This window comes from Orbicella franksi, chromosome 2, assembly GCF_964199315.1.
Source record: "Orbicella franksi chromosome 2, jaOrbFran1.1, whole genome shotgun sequence".
NCBI lineage: Eukaryota > Metazoa > Cnidaria > Anthozoa > Scleractinia > Merulinidae > Orbicella > Orbicella franksi.
In genome coordinates, this window is record NC_138146.1 from 13736332 (window position 1) to 13760179 (window position 23848).

At 40.4% G+C, this 23848-nt stretch overlaps 2 protein-coding genes across 3 annotated transcripts; both read right to left on the bottom strand.

Moving 5' to 3' along the window:
- Window positions 1–6: 6 nt before the first annotated feature.
- LOC145478113 (uncharacterized) lies at window positions 7–16541 on the bottom strand. Its single transcript, XM_081456032.1, has 3 exons — window positions 14709–16541; window positions 4536–4859; window positions 7–3080 (listed from the first exon to the last, which is right to left on the bottom strand). The coding sequence occupies exons 1-3, from the start codon at window positions 15373–15375 to the stop codon at window positions 2863–2865; spliced, it is 1209 nt and encodes a 402-aa protein (XP_081312158.1). The 5' UTR covers window positions 15376–16541; the 3' UTR covers window positions 7–2862.
- An 88-nt stretch (window positions 16542–16629) lies between these two features.
- On the bottom strand, window positions 16630–20404 carry LOC145478111 (uncharacterized). Of its 2 annotated transcripts, XM_081456030.1 has the most exons (4): window positions 19992–20404; window positions 19423–19695; window positions 18332–18658; window positions 16630–17073 (listed from the first exon to the last, which is right to left on the bottom strand). In XM_081456030.1, exons 1-4 carry the CDS (start codon window positions 20089–20091, stop codon window positions 16868–16870), a joined length of 906 nt encoding a protein of 301 aa, XP_081312156.1. In that variant the 5' UTR covers window positions 20092–20404; the 3' UTR covers window positions 16630–16867. The 2 variants fall into 2 exon arrangements, with proteins under 2 accessions (XP_081312156.1, XP_081312155.1); XM_081456029.1 differs by having other exon boundaries at window positions 19423–20404.
- Window positions 20405–23848: the final 3444 nt, after the last annotated feature.

Sequence of the window (23848 nt, forward strand, 5' to 3'; positions counted from 1 at the left end):
GGGGGAGGGGGGGTTGGCTCGATTTTCGCCGCTCTGTCGCGTCCAGTCTTGGACTCGAGACTAAGGTGGAGGGGTTGGGGGTGGGGGCAAAACACGAAAAACTCTCCCACCTCTTGAATACAATCCCCGTCCTCCCCCCTTGTCTCCCCCATTTTATACTCCGTTTCCATTTGATCGCAGGGAGTGCTGAACTCTTTTCAGTAATCTTGGCGATCCGCGCAGCGATCATATAGAAACCAGCTTTTAGGGCATGCACATAGCTAGACTGGATCGGTGTAATCTTTAGAAACCAGGCAAGGGCCCTCTCTCCTTCGCAGAGGCTCAAAGGGGTTTTTCGGGTGGGGAGATTCCGCTGAACGCTATGAGCGGAGGCGTGTTTTTGCGCATGCACTCATCTCGCACAGCCGCCTTCTATTAAACGTTTCGCACCTCTGAGGAGGAGAAACTGTACAGCAATACTCTTAAGATGTCCGCTCAGAATTGTCTTTTTTTTTTCTTTTCACAATTGTTTCATTATTTAGAAACGGTTCTGAAAAAACAAGGAAAAACTGTCGGTGACGGTGAGATTGAACTTCCATTTTAGACGCTGTCCACAGCCTCCTTGATGTCTATAACTGAAGGCAACTGCTCTTTTTACAATATCTGTCTGATTTCTCGTGCGCTGGCTCATTTTTATCATCAATAAGAGTACAGACGGATGATAAAATTTTAATTTATGCAAGCTTTGAAGTTCAACTTACAGCTGTCAAACTGTCAACTTTTTAACCAATGAGATTTTGTGGCCTTTTTTAAGTAGCCAATCAAAAAGCGAGAAAAGCTATTGACAGTTCGCGTAATTTTGCATAAAATTCACTTATCTTTGTTTTACGGCAGGGTTACGGCGTGTTTTCCCCTCATTTATTCCCGGCATTTGACCATTTTGGGGTCTTCTTATTGCAAAAAAATATATTGATGTCAGTTTTTTTATGCATCTGTCCTCTTATTGATGATAAATTTCGTCATAACATTGTCAAAGTTTACTGCGGAACCACTCGCCTGCGGCTCGTGGATCCACAGCCATTATGACAATGTTATGACGCAATTTATCATCAATAAGAGGACAGACGCATAAAAAACTGACGTCAATTTGTTAATTTTCTGTAGTAGAAAAAATAAGATGTGAAGCAGCAAAGCTGGAAGTCCAAAGAAAAAGGAAAGTGTTAACGCGCACTTTCAGTTCTGTACATATCGGAATGTATTTGAAAAAGGAGTAAGTCTGCCGGTAGGAACCATGTGGCCCATCAGGCCGGAGTTTATCGCGGTTTCTGTGGCATGAATCGAAGCGACTAGGACTATTTCTGTAGCTTCCCCTGACTGGGATGCTAGTCTATCGCAGGGTTACCCCCAGCATTAAATTCACTGGTACCCATTTACACACCTGGGTGGAGAGAGGCACTGTGAGAGTAAAGTGTCTTGCCCAAGAACAAAACGCAATGTTCCCAACCAGGGTTCGATCCCAAACCGTTCGATGCGGAGACGAGCGCAGTAACCATGAGGCCACCGCGTCTCCGGACAAAGAAGTAAGATGGAACATAACTCAGGAGAATTCCAGTTTAAATTTAAACAGAGTCTGTCTAACGATGCTCATTAGTGGCCAATCAATGCCAATCTTAGAGATAAGCAGTCCAACAACTCGATATTCTTGTGTTAGATGGTTTGTCTCCAGCGTATCCTCGTCTTATAAAGAAAGGTACCAGGTATTGACCGTTTCAATCATGTCGTTTTCATAATCTAATTGTAACATACAAATTATTTATTATGTTTATCACATATAGATCGAAACAGCGATACACTCAACCTAGAAAGCTGCACGAGCAACCGGAAACAACCAATCGGATTCGACAATGTAGTTACTGACACGATTTTGTTAATACTATATACATTACCTCCATTCTCAATGACGGAAGGCATTACAAAGCTAACGATCTTCATTACTTCAAAGATCTATTACTCGTAAGAGAACTTTTGCATTTTTTTTCCAACAACCAACTTGGGATAGACAGAAAAACCTTCAATTTTAATAAATCGTCTCAAAGTTAATAGAGGGGAATGGTTAGGAAACCTGGCAAACTTCTTTGTTGTATGTTTTTGTTGTCCATTTTGGAGGTTGCCCATGCTCAAAACCGGGCAAAGTACAACAGATGGTTATGTGTGCTCATGCAACTAACCAGTCTTAAGAAAATACACGCACTGATTGGTTAAAAATCGTGTTTCTATTTAAGAAATAGAAAAAATGTACCGTGTTTCTATCGAGTTTTAGTATAAATCTACTAGCGTTCTATCACCAATGTCGTTCGCTGATTGGCTACGCTACTCACTATCTATTCTGTGATAGATAGTGAGTGGCGTAGCAGAGTGCTCTTGTTAACAAAATGACGGCTGTTTCTTGGCGTTTTCGAAATGTCTGTGAAGAGGATTTAGATTAAGTTTTGAACGACTGGTAGATTTATACTAAAACAATTAGATTATTCGCTCTCGAGTTCAATGCGTGAAAGTTGACGAAGGCGCAGCGATAGAAATTCGAGCTCATAATCTAATTGCTTAATAGAAATACGATTTTTAACCAATCAGCGCGTGTATTTTCTTAAGGTTGTTTTCTAAGTAACAATTAGATTATGAGCTCGAGGTTTCTATCACGCATAGAAACCCTTGATGGATTTCCTGCTACTAACAAAATCTCGCTGGGCCTTTTTGGTCCTTAGCATCTTTTAAATTCAAAATGGCGGCTTTTTTAACCAACTGGAAATGATGTTTCGTTTACAGATTTTTCAATTTGCAACCTAAGGTTTCCTGACAACCCTAGCCGTCTTTTTCTCGATCGTGTTAGTTTTTTAATTGCAAAAAGTGAAACAGCAAAGCAGTTAGTCCAAGAAAAAAGGAAACCCAGGTCAGAGCAGTATCAAACGTGATTCTACAAACTTTAAACCCACAGCGCCTGTCCTTAGCGTAGGAAATAAACAGAGCGATGTTGCGACGATCTCTGAACGGATGGCCTTCATTCCAGTCATCAGATGTGGTGCAGTTGATTCTCTCGTAGATTCCTTTGAAAAAGAAGGGAAAAGGCAATACAGTATTGAAGAAGCCAAATATAGAGCGATGACACATGTGCCGGCTCATCCACAGTCGTTCTTGTAAAGTAATTTGAGACGGCCAGAGATAAGAATAAAGACACGGGTATTAGAATTTTAAGGATCTTCAAAGCGGTTTATGTCAGCCTACTGTTTGCAATAGACCGCTTGTATAAATGCTGCCCAAATTTGAATAGCAATACTTTATCCTTAGCCTCGTAGGTATGTTTCCAGACAAAGGATTTTTCACATGAATGTGAGGCTTAGGATGTAGTAAAGAATTGGTTCATGCTTAGCGTACGTATATTGGAAATTTGGAAAGCACGAGAGAAGCGAAAGAGTTGCTCGAGGCAATAGCCGAGAGTAACTCTAGCTTCTTGAGTGCTCTCCAAACTTTCCAAGTGTATCCGTAACTCGATATACGCACAGCTAAAAGCATCAACCAATTCTTTTTTAACATGGCGACAACAACATGGGGGTTCTCGCGATGCACGGTGAAGGAAAACAAAGGTCATTAGAGTCAGTTGAGTAACAGTTGAACGAAAACGCTTAACCTGGTTTCTAAAATTGTCAACGAAAAATTCGCTTCTTCGAATTAATTAAAATGAAAACGTAGACAAACAAAGTCAAAATGCTCAAGCTTAAATAAACATCTTAGCCAGGTAAAGGTCAAAGGCTCGAAGTAGGGTTTGGATTGTGCAGAATAATCTTCACATTGCCGAAACTTAAACAAAAGGAATTTGCTCTAAATTCGACGGAAATTTTGTACCTAAACTAAAACTGCACACTTCATGTTACATACGCACGGCCGTGCGTATATAGAGATTTCGTTCATGATGGCTCAATAGGAATTAGACAGGTTACAAAAAAAGTATTAGTAGATTTAGGATCCTAATGACCTTTGTTTTCCTTCACCATACATTGTGAGAACTTTGTAGTCAATCACAAACGAAACATGTTTTAGCGCCCAAGTTGTTGTCGCCATGTTATAAAAGAATTGGTTCATGCTTTTAGCTGTGCCCATATCGAGTTATGGATGCACGTGGAAAGTTCGTAGAGCACAGATAACTGATCTGCAAATACATTGACAAATCACGATATTTTGCGATAATGATAAATCGAGTCCAATAATTGTTTATCATTCGATCACCATGTTTGTTTTGATATTTACATCACTATCGTCAGCTCAGGGAAGCGACCTGCCATTTTTCGCACAAGAGTGCGGTTACAATTACCCATGAGCAGAATATTATTTGCAGCAAAACACATTTAGACGAAATTGCGCATGAGCAGACCATTTTTTGTAGGCAGTCATTGCAGGTCACGCGGTGGCCTCTCGGACAATGAAAAGGAAGACAAAATGTAACGAATGATAATATAAATTATTACTTTCTCATCGTTAATTGTTGTCTACATAAAAGCTCTTACCAGCACAGCTACTTGTGATCCTGGCCGCACAGAAACAGGGTAATACAAACAGGTATAGAAGACCAACAAAGGCTAAAGCGAGGAAGACCAGATACATCGATGGAGTTTGATGCTTGACACTCAAGGTAACTTCTTCTGACAAAAGTATGACGGTAACAACGACGGCTGCTCCATAAGTAAACCAGTGTAGCACAAACCAAACGCTGTAAGCTGATACTGTATTGAAAACAACTGTACACAGATGTTCATGAATTCTTATCACGTCATCAAGGGTTCCATTCTGAACATCCCGGATTAGCCTGAAGGCGTCTTGTGCAATAGTACCTGGAATAGATTTTTACAGTAATACAGACATGATTTATCGTTTGGCATCATGCCGATGTTCAAGCTACGTAGGTATGGCCAGGTTTGAGTTGTAAATGCATTTTCTTTGATACTTTGAGCCTGCTACTACCAACCAGTGAACGTACATTCATGCACGTATATATTCGCAAAAACATGCCCGCATTGAATCAAAGACAGTCCAACCAGCCAGAAGTCATCTGACCACTCCCCTGGCTAGGAGATTGGCCCCTCACGCATGCACGTGGCATGGACCACTCCAGCAGGGTGCCATGTCAACACAAAACCCTCAAACAAGGTTCAACAACTGAGTAAAATACCCAGAAACACAGTCAATGTCAAGGTTATTTAACACTGAAAACTCAGTCTAGCTAGGTGGGGGTGTCAGTACAAGACACCCTCCCCTACCCCTACTTTTGACAGCTGGCTGCCAGCAAACCATTAGCAAATAGGCCAGTGACTGAGCCATGTGCCCTGAGCCATGCCGTGACAGAGGGTTGTGCCTAAATCCTACTGCTCAGAAGGACAACCGAGGAGTACTAGGAGCGAGTTTCCGAGTCGAGCAGTTTTCGGAAATTGTCGGCTATTCCAATATGGCGGACTATACCAATCACATAAATATGTGAATTGCCAGTGGTAAAACTATGTTGATCAACAGGACAAGTACGTTTTTATTCACCTGACAAGTTAAGAATAATGTGTAGAGAGTAAAGCAGTGAGTTGTTCGGCAAAAGCTGTATATTTCTTTAGATCTCTTCCCGTCTAGTTCGTAAACCGTAAATTTGTAAGCCGGCTAACACATTACACTGTAGACGTCTTTGACTTATAATAGGCACAAGCGTTTTGAAATACGTCGTTCCTTCAGGACGAATATCTTTATTGATTCGGCGGATCCCCGAATTCAAACTTCCTTTGCCTTGTCCCTCTGGCCGGTAGGATCTTGGAAATACTGCCGTCCAGAGGGACAGCTTGTGTATAAGGTAATTGGACTTAAGTCCATGCACAGTTTTATTTGTAGAATAGTTTGATACATTGCTCCTTAGCCTAACACGACACTAGATTATCACTCTACAGTAATATTTCAGTTTTCTGTGATCTTGTCCCTCTGGCCGGTAGGATCTTGAAAATACTACCGGCCAGAGGGACAGCTTGTGAACAAGGTAATTGCACTTAAGTTCATGCACAGTTTTATTTGTACAATAGTTTGATACATTGCTCTTAAGTTTTATACTAGACTAGAATCACTCTACAGTTGAATCTTTTCAGTTTTCTGTGATCTTGTCCCTCTGGCTGGTAGGATCTTGAAAATACTACCGGCCAGAGGGACAGCTTGTGTATAAGGTAGTTGGACTCAAGTCGATGCACAGTCTTATTTGTAGAATAGTTTGATACATTGCTCTTTAGTCTTACACTACACTAGATTATCACTCTACAGTAATATTTTCAGTTTTCTGTAATCTTGTCCCTTTAGCCAGTAGGATCTTGAAAATACTACTGGCCAGGGGGACAGCTGCTTGTGTAAAAGGTAATTGGACTCGAGTCCATGCACAGTTTTATTTGTACAATAGCTTGATACATTGCTCTTTAGTCTTACACTACACTAGAATCACTCTACAGTAATATTTTCAGTTTTCTGTGATCTTGTCCCTCTGGCCGGTAGGAACTTGAAAATACTACTGGCCAGACGGACAGCTTGTGTATAAGGTAATTGGACTCAAGTTGATGCACAGTTTTATTTGTAGAATAGTTTGATACATTACTCTTTAGTCTTACACTACACTAGATTATCACTCTACAGTAATATTTTCAGTTTTCTGTGATCTTGTCCCTCTGGCCGGTAGGATCTTGAAACTACTACCGGCAAGAAGGACAGGTTGTGTATAAGGTAATTGGACTCAAGTCCATGCACAGTTTTGTTTGTACAATAGCTTGATACATTGCTCTTTAGTCTTACACTACACTAGAATCACTCTACAGTAATATCGGTTTTCTGTGATCTTGTCCCTCTGGCCAGTAGGATCTTGAAAATACTACCGGCCAGAGGGACAGCTTGTGTATAAGGTAATTGGACTCAAGTCGATACACAGTTTTATTTGTAGAATAGTTTGATACATTGCTCTTTAGTCTTACACTACACTAGATTATCACTCTACAGTAATATTTTCAGTTTTCTGTAATCTTGTCTCTCTAGCCGGTAGGATCTTGAAAATACTACCGGCCAGAAGGACAGGTTGTGTATAAGGTAATTGGACTCAAGTCCATGCACAGTTTTGTTTGTACAATAGCTTGATACATTGCTCTTTAGTCTTACACTACATTAGATTATCACTCTACAGTAATATCTTCAATTTTCTGTAATCTTGTCCCTCTGGCCGGTAGGATCTTGAAAATACTACCGGCCAGAAGGACAGCTTGTGTATAAGGTAATTGGACTCAAGTCGATGCACAGTTTTATTTGTACAATAGTTTGATAATTGCTCTTATTGCTTAAGTCATAAAGCAGGCTAGAATATTGAGGATTCTCATTTATATGAAGGTTATCAGGCACTTGAATTCAGTGCCTTAAGAAAATTTACTTTGCATTCACTCCAAGTGAAACAGAGTGCCAGGCAGTTCTAGGACACATTTCTGACATGTCCAGTGGGCTCAAGTTGTATACATCAATATTTAATATATTATTTTGTGACTTGAATACTCTGTGTAAGGATAAAGGAATCTCTTCAGGAGGATTGTTAAACTTAAAGAGTTGGATACTGTTCCTTAGCATTGTAAGACTATTTGTTTATGGAATAAACACAAATTAAAGTAATGAAAATGTCCTTCTATTATCTTTTTTTTGTGAATGGTGTTTACCTTTAAACAAAATAGGTTTAAGGAATCCTTTATTTAACCAAAACATATTGCTTAAAGGACACTGACCTGACATACTCAGAAAGCTACTCTCATTGCAAAATTTCTAGTCTATTTCCGTCATGTTTATTAATCCTGTATCCCGCAAAGGATAAGTCACGTCTAAAATGAGGCTTTCTAAACGACAACTGTAAATAAGTGTAACCCCAGTTACCCTAAAAATTAATTAGATTGAATAGTTTGCTGAGTTTGCATATTTGGGCACCCATGAGTAAAATTGGGTGGGGGGGGGGGGGGGCCGAGGGGCAGGAGCCCCAGAAGATTAGGGGGCAGGAGGCAGGAGAACAAAGGGTGGGAAGTGGGAGTTCTACGAAGACGGGAATCATTTATTAAGCATTAAAATACTTTCAAAAACAAGAACCCAAATGTTTTTTGACTTACACTTAGCTTATCTTGAGACTTCTGGACTGAAGGAAAAATTAAATCCGTCTTTGGACTGAAAAACTGAGGCCAACTTCTGGTAAAATTGGAAACCCTTTTACAGTGGTTACAACATAGGTCATAAATGTTGTCATTTAAACGGTCAAAAGACGTGAAGAGCTAGAGGAGCAAGGTTGAAAACAAAGGAAAAAAGGAAAAGAAACGCCAAAGGATCGTGCAGCTAAAGGACAAGTATGTGTTTTGAGTGTCCTTATCTACAGGGGACAGGGCGAAAAGGAATAAGGCGGGAGTCAAGAGATGAAAGTACGGGAAGCGGGAGAACTGGGAGTTTCTGACCCCCTTTCGGGCTCCCCCCGCCAAAAAAATTGTTCCACAACAACTTAATTGAACCTGATTAAAATTTTTAGTCAGCCCACAAAACAATTATACTGTAAATGGAACAAATAGAGCTACAGTTGCATTAGAACGCTTATAGGGGTCCTTATGATGTAGGTAACAGAGTTAATAATCTCCCACCCCCAGTAACTAATCGCAGACAATGTAAATGGCATGTGATGAAATTGGTGCGAAATAGGCAGAAAATTCAAGTGACAAAGACTCTGGCGGCCATGTTGGATGACAAGAACAATAAACTAGGCTAATTCTTTTGTTAATGGTCATCCAACATGGCAGCGATGGTGTCAGTTAGATATATGCCAGTTAGTTAGATTTATGGTAATATAAATGTGCCAAGCTCTTTGTCTGCACTTAGTCCACACAAGCTCGGGCTCTTTTGACTGAACATTTTCTTACACATTTTAATTCAATCCCTATACATGGGATACACCTAAGCAAAAAAATGATTATGATTGTGGTGTCTTTGTCTGTATGGTAAGTTGTGCAAATACCATATTCTATCAATTACCATGTCTCTTTAAATAATCAGCTTGGCTTGAGTTAATTCAAATCAAAGTGTTCATCTTTACCTGAACTGATCACTTGTGCTAGTGATACATTTTAAATTCATTGGTATTATCTATGTTTAGTTTCCACAGCATCTCAGCAGGGGAGAAACTCCTAATTTCAACCAGGTATTTTGAATCGAAAGCAAGTATCAACACTTCTCATTGCATGACAAAGTAATGGAAAATCAATTTAAACCAAACTACATGGATACCAACTACACATCTCCTATTTATAACACTTTCTTGCAGAAATTCACTATGTTTGTCTTATTTTCCAGGATGACATTCTCTCTTTCCATGAAGTGATGAAAATGCAGATCTTACAGCAAATGCTACCAAACTGAAGGAATGTACATTCAAAAGAACTCAAAAGTTTTCATAATAGTAAAATATTAATTTTGCTTGAAAAGGATTCGTCTCCATATTTCCTTAACCAGTTGTACATATATATAACAGTTTCCCTCACTAAATAAACACTCTAAATCCATCATTCAACTTAAGATTCCACACTGATACTGTCATGTTCATTGACTTTTTACAGACACCATGAACTTAAGTCCAATTACCTTATACACAAGCTGTCCCTCTGGCCAGTAGTATTTTCAAGATCCTACCGGCCAGAGGGACAAGATCACAGAGAACTGAAAATATTACTGCAGAGTGATTGTAGTGTAGTGTAAGACTAAGCAATCAATCAAACTATTCTACAAATAAAACTGAGCATGGGCTTAAGTCCAGTTACCTTATGCACAACCTGTCCTTCTGGCCGGTAGTATTTTCAAGATCCTACCGGCTAGAGAGACAAGATTACAGAAAACTGAAACTATTACTGTAGAGTGATTCTAGTGTAGAGTAAGACTAAAGAGTAATGTATCAAACTATTCTACAAATAAAACTGTGTATGGACTTGAGTCCAATTACCTTATACACAAGCTGTCCCTCTAGTCGGTAGTATTTTCAAGATCCTACAGGCTAGAGGGACAAGATCACAGAAAACTGAAATGTTTCTATAGAGTGATAATCTAGTGTGGTGTAAGACTAAAGAACAATGTATCAAACTATGGTACAAATAAAACTGTGCATGGACTTAATTCCAATTACCTTACATGTATACACAAGCTGTCCCTCTAGCCGGTAGTATTTTCAAGATCCTACCAGCCAGAGGGACAAGATCACAGAGAACTGAAATATTACCGTAGAGTGATAATCTAGTGTAGTGTAAAGCTAAAGAGCAATGTATCAAACTATTCTACAAGTAAAATTATGTGCATGGACTCAAGTCCAATTACCTTACATGTATACCTACCTGCAGTTTTGAAAAGGGGGTCTGTTAATTGTGCTGTGAAGTTATTTTTGTTGGTAAACTTTTCAAACCAGTTTGACTTGATTAATAGTCTTTTGGATTTTCTTGTTTTCATTTTCAATTTGAGTCTGGTTTTTCTAGATGAAGGTAGGGGCTGTAGATCATAAACATGCCACACTGTCAAAATCAAACTGGTTTGTTATAAAGTTGAAGCCAAAGGTAAATTTTGTAAGCAAAACGGGGTTGCTATAATGTACTGATCTTACCTCTCCAAGCTGACGGGCGGGTCAACCCTAAATGGGCTCAGACAGTGACTTAATCTGAGTGCAAAAGGACATGTTGTTTTACAGAAAATGCATGACCTGGAAACATAGAGCCATTACAATTGCACTTTTCCTTGAAGTTTTGAAAAACGCATACCTAATTGTACTCCGCGAGCTGTGCTGAAATCGATGGCGCAGGCATCGATTTCAGCTTAGCGTAGCACATTATTTTCCAGGGGGGGCTCCGTTACCGGAAAGTCTGGAGACATCTACAGGAGTGTGGCTAATTGTGGATACCTCTTTGGGGTCCCTGGCCCTTAATCCAGGGGGGTGGGGTCGGTTTGAACTTGTGTCCATAGTCTCAAGTCAGTCTGACGGCTGGGTATGTACTTAGCTGTCCGACGTGACACAATCCTTAAAGTGCACGGAATTTCCCAAAGCTGAGTGGGTTTATTGCCTTGGCAGAAGGTTCCACTATTGTCGTGAGGGGGGGGGGGCTGCTATGTGCGGAGTGGTACCTGACCCCCGGGGGGAGGGGAAGATTTCAAGGCACTTTAGTTTGCTGTCATTAAGTTATGCTTGCAAAGAGCTTTTATCTGATATGATGACGGTTAAGCCTGAATTCATCCACAGGTGGCCCAGGGATTCTAGTGTCATTTCCTTTTTACACGAGATGAAATGTGGAGTGCAGAACTTGGTAAGCACTGCTTACATGACTCTATTAGGCACCAGCTGTTATTGGGCTGTTCGGACCTGGTTTTCAAAACATCAGGTATATACACAAGCTGTCCCTCTGGCCAGTAGTATTTTCAAGATCCTACAGACCAGGGGGACAAGATCACAGAGAACTGAAAATATTTAACTGTAGAGCGATTCTAGTTTAGTATAAAACTAAAGAGCAATGTATCAAACTATTCTACAAATAAAACTGTGCATCGACTTGAGTCCAATTACCTTATACACAAGCTGTCCCTCTGGTCGGTAGTATTTCCAAGATCCTACCGGTCAGAGGGACAAGGCAAAGGAAGTTTGAATTCGGGGATCCGCCGAATCAATAAAGATATTCGTCCTGAAGGAACGATGTATTTAAAAACGCTTGTGCTTATTATAAGTCAAAGACGTCTACAGTGTAATGTGTTAGCCGGCTTACAAATTTACAGTTTACGAACTAGACGGGAAGAGATCTAAAGAAATATACAGCATTTGCCAAACAACTCACTGCTTTACTTTCTACACATTATTCTTAACTTGTCAGGTGAATAAAAACGTACTTGTCTTGTTGATCAACATAGTTTTACCACTGGCAATTCGCATATTTATGTGATTGGTATAGTCCGCCATATTGGAATAGCCGACAATTTCCGAAAACTGCTCGACTCGGAAACTCGCTCCTGGTACTCCTTGGTTGTCCTTCTGAGCAGTAGGATTTAGGCACAACCGTGACAGAGTCCCCTCTGGATTTAAAGTTGCTGGCTTAGCCTGGATTCGGGCTGCAATCCAGGTGAAAACCTAGTGGGCATGTTTTTGCGAAATCACTCAGATATATGACTGGATTTAAGAAAACCGTGTCATTACTTTGCACCAGAGGACCTTGATTTCAAGACTCCTAAAGACCTTAAAATCACATCAAGGGATAAGAAAAACAAACAAAAATAAGAGGAAAACAAACGCCTATGCGGGAGAGACGTTCTTTAACACTGTTTTCATAAATCCAGACATATATTATATATATCGCAGAATTTATAGGCTTTCTAGCTAGTTCATTTGCACAATCACATGCCAGTAACTAACACACAGCCACATTCTTAGAAATTTTGTCAGGTTTCCCACGCTACCTTCTTATTTGATACTGGTATATGTAATAGAATTTATCATCAATGACAACCCTGTGTCGTTGCCTTCTTAATCTAGTATCGATAGAGATATCTTTTTGGTATACGGTAGTATTTCATTGTGACTAGTTTTATTCATTTTTTTTTTTTTCTGTTTGTGTTGCTGACCTAGTTAATTATTTATATTTTGTTGTAATACTGAGGCTGTCTTAGTTCAAACCCAATTTTGCAGATTTTGGAAACCTTTACAATCTTACTACACCACACAACAAAATTAGGTGGGAAAGTTGTAAAACTATTTTTGATAACAATACGTTTTCAATGTAACTGAATTTTAAAGTATACCATACACGGACCCAGATGATCCACAGTCAGTTTTTGCGCTATACGATGAGTGGGATCTGGGTACGATATAACGAGATCTGCCTCCTGCCTTTCTCCATTCTTGTCCCTCTAGCCCTGTAGGGCCTTGAGGACGTATGGAAACACCAAATCCAGAAACGGAAACGAAAACAAAAACGGAACCGGAATATAACTGAAAAGATTGAAAAATTCTATGTGCTTTTAATTTGTAGCTCAGTGTTTCATGCATTTCCATTAGAAAGAAAGCCAGCAGCAAACGGTGGCAGACTACTGATGTCAGTTATTCGATCCCAAGTTGCATCATTCACATGTAATGGAAATTCTCAAAGAAAAAGTTCGCCCCGGACGAAAAAAGCAACCGTGACATCAGGAAAATGAATAAAACATATGGAAATGAAAAGTCTTACAAGAGCAGTTGTCAGTAACACCCTCAAAATATCTCCAATTTGTGGTTCCAGTTCCATTTTCGGTTCCAGTTCCGGTTTCGTTTCCGAATTCCGGATTCCAGATTTTCTTTTTTCTATACGCCTTTCTCCCTATAGATATCGGAGAGCAATGACCAGTAATTATTTGCTCGAAGCTTTATTCAAGAGCGAAGGCTAGGGAAAGAATGAAATGGCCTGACTTCGTGATGCATATCAAATTCATTGCGACGTTTGCCATACACAGTATCGCGTGACCCCGACGTCTGGTAATTTTAAAATTGTTCCAAAAACACGCTACTTTGAGTGGAATATTGCTTCTCTTTCCCAAAGTAGTATTTCTTTCTCAAATGTACCACCAGAAATAAGTTGAAAAATATGTAACCTACTATCGATAATAAACTGAAGGATTTTGTCGCGATTTAAACATGGCATTTTTAACACTTTCTTACGTGGGTTTGACGGTAAATTTATAAAAGCGTCACCGGCCGGGAAACCACTGCACCGAGGAAAACTGGGCTTGTTCGATAGCGCATGCTTGGAATAATAAATGTACCCCCAAATTTAAACACAAGAATAAATTTGCTGCATTTTGATATGTAGTTCGTGGAGGTTGGCATCAATTACGGCATAGCAAAATAACTTCGAAAATCTCCTATCTTGTTTTCTTTGTTGTATTTGCGTGTTGCATGGCGGTGACCGCCGTAGGTGATCATTCTGGAGGTCAAAATGACGATTCAAACGCGAAATTCAGCCGGCAGAATATTCCTTCGTATACTTACGAGATCAACAAGTAAGTAAACTTATAAATATTTATTATATTTTTTTTTCGAACATTCAATCGTTAAAATTTCCTCTCTCAATGTAACTTCCCGTTGCCTGACCAAGTTCAGTGTCAAACACATCCTGTTCTACTGGCAACTCTATTCTGAACTCCTACCGTCCGGGTACTTCTTTCCTGTCAGACCACAGTTTTCGCTTAATCGCGCTATATGAATTGCCGTCAAACATTTACTTTCTGCTTTCTAACGTTTCTTCGTCTGGAACATAAGTTTTTTCGAGGCGGACAAATGGTAACTGATCACTGTCGATTTGAAATCACGCCACTCATCAAATTCATTTCCATGGCCGACATGAATCTTCATGCATTTTTTGTCCTTGTCCACCACGGTCACTTCAACATCGTAGAGGTTGTTGTCCTTTTTTGGCTTTTTTTTTTTTTTATAGCACAAGGCTTTGGTTGCTCAACTTTGTCAATAAAACTCTTCGGTGGTTGCGATTCTACTTTTGGACGAGCCGCCATCTTGAATTTTGGTCACAACGAGCAAGTGTAATAGTACCACCTTCATGCCTTTATGTAAGAGTCACCAATTTTGTGGGTAATGATTTTGATATGTAAATAAAGTAACTTACCGAGTGTAAAGGAACTGACAGCGAAGACGAGACAAGTGGTGACTGATGTCCAATGAGCCAAGTACTGTACTGTAAAAGCCGCTTCATCAGGGACATCGGTGGGTTGTATTTTGAGAGAAAGGACCCACGTGCTTAAAAAAGAAATAATAATGAAAACAAAAGCGAGAAATAACAAGAAGATGTCCGTTCTTTGAATATCCAGCATCATCGTTTCAGATGGAGATACCAAGGCCGAGTCTTTACGCCCCGCTGCGATAAAACAATCAGTGAAAACAATATAAGAGAGAAGACCGGCAAGAGGAACTAATAATGTAAAACATATTATTTCAGCACTAGTATCAGGCGTAGTAACATCTTGACGAGAAATTCTGTTGAAATTGAAGATCCAAAAAACGGTGGGAAAAATACAAATTGCGCTGAATAGAACTCGAGGAACGTAGTTCCATGTTTGATGTCCCCACAATCCAAGCGAGCAGAAGGTAACTTTAAAAACAGACAGGACGAATGCAGTGAATCTATTAGCCTGCTGTGGTTCTCTGCCAGGCCGGAAGTGTAAGTAAGTTGCTGATGACTCGGGCCGAAGAAGTGGTTCTGTTTCATTCTGAGTTTCACTGAGTTCATCAAGCCTTTGGTCTTCCATTTTGTATAAAATGGTGTCGATGTTCATATCCTTTCAGCGTTTAAGTCATTCGGTGGAAGTATAAATCGTGATTCTTAATATTCCCGGAACCTGCGTCTGGTTTCGTTTTCAAACAGCATATAATCACGTGATAGATCACGCATGCATTCTGACGGCTTTCCGGAAAGGAAATTGTAACGTAAAGAGAGTCGTGACGTTACCCCTTTTTAGTGAAAATTATCGCAAACTATCTTGTGTAACCGGTTACAGGGTAAATTTAAAAATTCCCTGTTTGACGAAACTATTATTAAACACGCAACACTGGAAGTTCCAGAGTGTGAGGCGTTTAGCCTATTTATGACTAGAGCAATTTTCAATTGAGAACCAAAACAGTCACTTAGCAATTTAGACTACTCGGCCAATCTCAAAGCGCAGTAAAACCAAAACCAAAACCAAAGTAATTGCTTGATAACTTTCGATACTCAATGTTGAAAACCGCTTAATAGTCAGGTCACGCTAGGTGATAATTGGACCGTGAAATAATAATAATAATAATAAAATAGATAAATAAACTGATAACTTTATAGGGTAAACACAATTACTGGTTTCTCAGTACTTTACATCGTGGCCCTTTTAGATAAACAAAACAAATATATTGTAAGTAAACAGAAACGCGTGTTAAAAACTAGTGGGAGGCAGACCAGTTGCCGGCTATTTACAAGACGTGGAGGAGTTGAATTCGAGACCACCGCCGCTTTCACTTGACAATAAAAGAACCCAAGACCTAAAATTGCTAAAAACCTCACAGGAATATTCAGGGAGTAGAAATCTGCTATATAGATATTGAGCACTGAGAGAACGTAACATACACTGTATCCCGGGGTGACTTACCGTTAAACAATCGTTGGAAATTTTGAAAGCAATCCATAAAAGGTACCTGTATGATTGTTTTATGGACGTGTCAGTTCTTTCTTACAAACCGTTCCTTTCGCACTTTTTACCAGCTTACTATCAGAGCCAAAAGGTACTGGAATGTCTCTGGTCATCAGTTCATTTCATGTTTAAACCAACTAATCAACTTGAAAGATTGAAGGGCATGAGAGAAGCTATCGTAAATGTTAAAGTTGCTCTTGGCTGCGTCCCAAGCAACTCTTACGCTTCTCTCGTGCTCTCCAAACACTAACTCTTACTTGTAATAGGGAAAATAAGCAATTCTGTAACAGTCTATTAACTACATTTTTAACGAGCTGCTGGCAGATTATTAACTAACTTACTGATGTGCGGATAATTTTAGCTCCGTCATTTTTTTTTTTTTGTAGTTTTTTATTTACAAACACAATATACATACAAAAAAACTGCGAATAACTTCCGGTGGATTTTTAGAATTTTCTGGCAAACAAAATAACTTTATGCAAAAAAAAATTAAAACAGTCTTCGAATCAGATCGTTTTGTTAAAGCCAGGGCGTCACTTACGTGTTGTCAAACATAACTAGCGGAGGTAACATAAACTGTGTGAGTGCTTTTCCTGTAAGACGGAGGTTAGAAAAAATGAAATAGCAAAGCCGTTAATCCGAAGAAAAAGGAAAGCCAGGCTAAAGAAGTGTTAAACGTGATCCTGCCAACTTTGAACCCACAACCCGTGTCCTTAGCGTAGGAAACGAACAGAGCGATGTTACGGCGATCCCTGAACGTGTGGCCTTCCTTCCAGTCATTAGATGTCGTGCAGTTGATTCTCTCGTAGATTCCTTAGAAAACGAACAAAAGGAAAACTATAAAATAACACAATGTTACAGGAGCCTATGTGCCAGAGATACCGTTGTTAGATTTGTTTAAAAAAAAACCCGAATTCAAGCTTTTAGATAAAATTAATCTAGAGAAAAGTTTTCAAAGACAGTATACTGACACATCTACTCTGTTCGGTAATATGGGAAGCTTCACTGAAAATTCTCCTCATATTCGAGTAATGTTAAACTTTTAAGTGGTCTGTATTGGTGCTGTAGTTGAGCGGTACATATTCCTAAACCCTTCATACTCCCTTGCCAGTGGATATTTTCGGAAAGGAATCCACCGTTGAATTTGTCAAAATCATAGTCCAAGAATGTTAGCCAATCAAATATCATGTGTCTCAGAGCCACTTTTCCTCGCGCCAAACAACTACTGGCTATGAGCAAGAGAGGATGATTACTTGCTAAGAGGGACGGACGGTTTCTGTCAGTAGAGTGCTCTGGGAGCTAGGTAAAATAAATAATAAACTACATTATCATTGGATGCATTTTCTTCCTTTTCATTATCCGAGAGCCAACCACATGCCTGCAAATAAATGCCCACAAATAATGGGCTGCTTATAGGTAGTACCGTCTAAATGTGTTTTGCTGCAGATAATATTCTGCTCACGCGTAATTGTAACCATGATCTCTGGTGAAAAATGGCAGATTGCTCCGCTGAGCTGCCAGAGAGTGATTTAAATAAGAAAACAAAACTGGTGATCGATTTATAAAACCATTATTGAACTCGGTTATCGCAAAATATCGTGATTTGTCAGAGTCTCGCAGACCAATTATTTGCCTCAGCTTCCGGCTTCGGCAAATAATTGATCTGCTCTCCACTGACGAATCACGATATTTTGCTCACTGCTCGTCCAATAATTGTTAAATATTTAGAGAGAAAGCCTCATCAGTTTTAGCTGGTTTTCATGCAGGTCCTCTGATCTATCCTGGTCGATTTGGAATTTGGAGTGTTTGTTTTGTATAGGGCGGAGGGAAACCTGAGAACCTGGAGAAAAACCCTCGAGGCAAGGCGAGTACCAACAACAAACTCAGCCCACACTCCACACCGGGTCGGAATCGAACCCAGGCCACATTGGTGAGAGGCGAGCACTCTCACCACTGCGCCAACTTTGTCGGACCTGTTGTAAGGGCATAAATTAATCGTCCAAGTACGTGATCAATTCATCAATGTTTTGTGCTCTTAGTCTATACTTTGTTCCCTATAAACTTCTCTTACCGTTGCATTTACTTGTAATCCTGGCAGCGTAGAAACATGGGAGTATGAAGAGATAGAGAACACCGACGAAGATTAAATAAAGGGAGATCTTGAAAGTAGCTGGGGTAGGATTACTGTCCCGGTCCGTCATGATTTCCTTAGATATTAATATGATGTCTACGACCATGCCTGCTCCAAAACTAAACCAGTGCAGCACAAACCACACGCTGTAAGCTGATACTGTATCAGAAACAACTGTACACAGATCTTCGTGAATTCTTATGACGTCATCGAGGTTTCCGCCATCGAGGTCCCGGATGAGCCTGACGGAATCTTCCGCAAAAGTACCTGAAGTGAAAAACGATGAGCGCTCTTTTGACAAGGTTTATAACTGTAATTGGCACGTTATTTTATATAATCCTTCAATGAGCCAGGGGTTGTTTTACCCTACCAGGAAGCTCCCTCACTTGGTTTTTTGCGGAAGATTCTCAAAAATTAAATATAACGTGTTAATCCTACCTACTGGGACGAGGTGAAAATTGATGCATACTTACGTCCTTCTGCGTTTAATTGCACCTGGTCATGAACACAAATTTTGAAGAAGGTGCAGTAGCCTATTCCTGTTGCGTAATCTAATCCATTCAGTGGCAAAGACACATTTGTTTTAATCAGCAAGTACAGAATATCAGAGCCCACCATTCTTTCTTTTTACCTGAACTCAGGTCGAGAGCTCTTGTTTTATCCCACATATTACTTGGAGTTTGCATAGATCATTTGCTTCCTTTTAGTTGCGATTTTCCCTTAATTTGTCTTTATACCGGCTTCAGGGTGTAATCATGTCGGAGGAAAGATCAGTTCTGGTCTGGTCTCGTTCTCGCCATTTTGGTGCTGACCAAACCGGTAGCGGGCTCAGGGGAAGAGATTGAAAGAAACGGAATATGGCTTTGTTGAAAGTGCTCAGCATTCCAACCTCGAAAGGACTTTTCAGTTTTAATAGAATTGCCATACAGCTTCCTCAGAAACCTGTCAGATTTCGTTTTCTTCCAGAATGAATGCGATAACGTAAGCTTTCGCCCTTTCAAAGAAAAAGTGTTTCAGCACTGAATACTTACCGAGAGATAAAGAACTGATTGCGAAAACGTGACAGGTGTTGAGAGATGCCCAGTGCGTTAATACTACTGCTGCTGCAATAAAGTACGCGGGCTTTAAATTGTCTTGAATATTATTACTTTTAAACTGAACGCTGAACAACAAGACCATTCCACTTAAAAACGACGCCATAATGATAATGAAAATAAAAAATAACAGGGTGATCTCCTTCCTGTCAACAACGTCCGCCACTGATTCGCAGGGAGACATCATGGATGAGACTGTACTCCTGGAGGCTGTTAAACAAACAAGGAAAATCGAATATGAGAAGAAAGCTGCTAGGGAAAATATAGTAAAGCACGTTCTTCTTGTTTTAGGGAACTCCTCAGTCTTGTTATGATGTGTCTTGCTGAAGTAGCTGCAGTCAAAGTATGGGCAGCCCCAGTCAACAGAGATCTGGTAACCGGCTTGAGTTATACAACTCATAACAAATAGGACACGCGGAATGTAGTTCCATTTTTGATTTCCCCATAGTCCAAGTGAACAGAACACAACCTTGAAAACAGCCAAAATAAGTCTAGAGCATACGGACCATCCGCCAGCATTCTGTGGCTGTCGACCTTGCCGGAAGAGCAAGTAAGGCGGCGGAATAAGCGGCTCACTCTCATTATGAACTCCATCCACTCCGCCATAGCCTTGTTCTTCTCCGTTGTCTGCCATCTGCGCTAAAAGCGTCAGTGCAACTTCACAGTCTTTTTGTCAACGAGTACGATAAATCACGGACCTAAGCTTTATCGCGATATTTCCGGAGTCAGCCGTGCCAAGGCAGTTTCGCTTTCGATTCGCCCCAGGTCACCCGGACGCCTTCAGTCATGGTGTCACGTATAACGCAATTTTGTATGAAACCCGAAGTAAATACACCGTCTTTCGAACACCTCTCCCCCTGCTCGGGGGCATTTTTTCTTTCTTTTCTTCGGTAACCGCACTGTAGGGGCCTAAAGTGGCTGAACTAAGACAACTAAACTGAACATTTGCAAAAGTTCAATTCCGAGAAGTAAAGTTATCTTTTACCTTTATTGACTCAGTTTCTTTCAAATGACTCGTGCCTTGTCATCGATGTCAATCGTCAGAGGAGATTAGCCAAGTATGTTACACTGAAGGCCATTGAAACAGGTCTATAACGCAAATGTTTCACGTGTTTTTCGCTGGCAATTATTTATCGCGAGTTCAGATTGCCAGTGACTTCTTCTTTGGCTCTAACGGAGGAGCAAAACTTGCCTTTGAAATTAAAACAGAAGGTTGCTTGAACAAGAGAGGTTATCTGTACCCCCCGTGGGGGGGGGGGGTACTCCCAGAAAAATCGGGTTGGAGTCTGCGGCCCGCTTCCCAAAACTCTTACCCAGGGGCGGGGCAGAAGACTCCTGAAATTTTCGTAAAGGCATCGTCCAACAAAAAATGACGTCACATCCGGTTTAAAATGCGCTTCGCGGCTCGCTTCACAAAGCGAGAAAATGGCGTTTCGATTATTCATGATTTCCCTCTATTTGTAAACCATCAGTTTCGTTTCAGTTTATATTGAGTATGGAAGGATGTTGCAGATACATTACTTCGACTTTTGAAGCAATAATTTCGGGAAAAGAGAAAAGTTTATTATTGTTTTGAAGCAAAATAACGGAGAGCCTTCCGTCATCGTCGGGCGAATTTTACACATTTGCAAAACTGGTGTTGTTCCGACTTTTGGTTCTTGTTGTTCGTGATGTAGTGATAACAATAAGTGCAATAGCCTATAATGTTAAAAACAACCTGGATGAAGTATTGCTGGCCATAGTTTGCACTGTGTACTACGGGAACATAATTAACAGAGGCCGTTTAGCTCCGAAAGTCGCTGTCACCAGAGCTTTTGTTGCTCTTGGCTCACGTGTATTGGTAGAAGAGACAAGCTGGATCGCATGCTGAAGGTCAGTATCCCACATTCCTACATTTCTCGTTGAAGATTGTTGTTTTCAGTAAGATACAGTACATATGTATCGATAGTTTGGGGTCATCAGTCTCTTTCTCTTTGGTGAGTGCTTTTAAAACGCCCAGTAAAAACTTGATTCACGGCATGGAAACTTATGCCTCGCTGGATCGAAATTCGAGCAAGATTTTTAAGTTCTAGTCCTCTTTAAAAGTAATTAAATCAATTATTCAAATCCAAGCCATCAGAGGGAATCTGCCATTGAAGCTGCCCTAAGTTAAGGTCCTGTTTATGGACCTTCCCCTTTGAAAATCGTGGGGGTGTTCTTTGAGGCAACACAGCTCCCATTTGTATGGTCTAAGGTACCCGGGATAACCCTCCCCCTGAGGCAACTTTATCAAGTGTTTGTATGAGAAAATGTAGTCCCTGTAGGCCGAGTAAAAGTTGACCCTGCATGATTATTCGTAACTCTTATTGAATAATCAAATGTGCAACTATCCCCTCTTTGTTTAAGTTTCCCTCACTCATTTGATCAGAGTGGGTTTTGCTGAGTTAATTTTCTCTTCTTTGATACAAATTGCTGCTTTAAATCTTAAATCTAGGCATTACGTGACACTCGCCATGCCGAGAGTTGTTCCAGTTAGGCGAGCCAAAGTGTTTATGTATGCTCAAAGAAAAGTTGTTGGTTACTTTAGCTGCCAAGGCGAGTCAACTTGCCCACCTGAATTGTCTCGCCCCCAAGTCTGGTTCGTCATCCTCGTGTAAACGGTTGGTTGAATTTTGCAAAGAAATAAGTGAAAAGTTAGCTCCGCCAGGGTAACTCGGGGAAAGGGTCGTCTCTGGTACACAAGAGCCATTCTATTTTATTTCCATTTTCCCTCTTCCTCTTCCAACTGATTATGCGAAATATACTGTCCAAAATCTTTATGGGCACTGGTGTTTGAGAGTGTCATCTTTATCACTACTGTGGAATGTACCTCACCATACAGCCACCCCCGTTAACACAGCCACCTAGTTATTATGGCCACTCTATTCTGGCTCAAACAAAAGCTCAGTCGGTCATTTTCTTATTTATTAATTATACAGTCAGATTTTTGTGACCTGTTGGTGACCAGATTAACAGAATTCTGGCACATTGTAGGAGTAATTTAGGGACCGTTCATTTTTTATGAGGGGGGGGGGGGGGGGCTGCTGGGATTTGGGAAGCACCATTTAAAAATCGCATGATCCCCCCTCAGCTTACCAATTTTTTCACGTGGCCCCCCCCCCCCCCCTTATAGCGGTCATTTTTGGGGATGACCCCCCCAAAAAAAAAATTGAACAAACAATATTTAGATTTCAACTTTTTTAATATTTCTCTATTCCCCTACTTCACGTTTTGTGCTCACTGTGAAGACAATATTTACAATCCCTATACTACAGAGAGCTGTTGTTTGAAAAACAAATCAAAAGAAAGAGAAGTCAATTTCGGATCTCCTAGTTATGGCTCGCCCTGAGCGTGTGGCATTTGGTCTCTCATTGGCATCTCCCTCATCTGAATTGATGAATGCCCACAGTTTTAATGTAAAACAGATCAAATGTATAGAAGCTAAGTTGACGAAGGTCACGCAGGACATGGAAGCGCTAGAAAATAAGAGCAATTATAACAGCACATTCAAGGGCATACTCAAACATGCACAGCACATCAACAAAAGGAGAAGGAAAAAAGAAAACCGCAGAAAGTCAAATGCAAGAAAGAGGAAGCGGACTGAAAACAACGTCCAACGAGTTTATGGAATCTGTGTTGGAAACCCGCTAGGAAATGATCTTCCACAATGCCTTGTGTACCCTCCTAGAACGGCCGTCCCGGAAGGGTGTATTAAAGTTGAGGATGTTGCCACGTCGTTATTTAGAAGAGATGGGCCATACATCGCACAGCTCGTGGAAGGGAATTATTTCACCAATGCTGCAAGAAGCAGAATCACCACCAACCTTGAGCAGGAAGTCAGAGATTATGTTTACACCTTCATGTATCCTGAAGAGTACACTCTGACAGAAAGCATTGCTGCTTCTTGCAGCATCGGTGAAAGAGACTCCCATAGCAGCACAAGCGGCGACGAAGAACTCGACGACAGCGAAGATGAAGATGAGTGCCAGTGAAAGTTGCATTCGAAAATAACAGCGTTAAATACTTCTTTTCAGTAGCTACAAATGCTTTTTTGTCGCCAAACGTTTTTTTTTAAGCAGAAGGAAAGTTTGTAATAAATTTGTATCCTGCCTTCTATGTTTATTCTATAGCAATTTTTTTGATATTCAAACATTATGCCATTTTAAAGTTTTACTAAAATATTTCACGTGACCCCCCTTTTCCCCTTATTTTTTTGGGATGGCCCCCCCTCGAAAGCCATTTTTGTCACATGGCCCCCCCAAATCCCACCAGCCCCCCCTACCTGATAAAAAATGAACGGTCCCTTACATACAATTTACAGCAAGCAACAGGCATCATTTTGTTA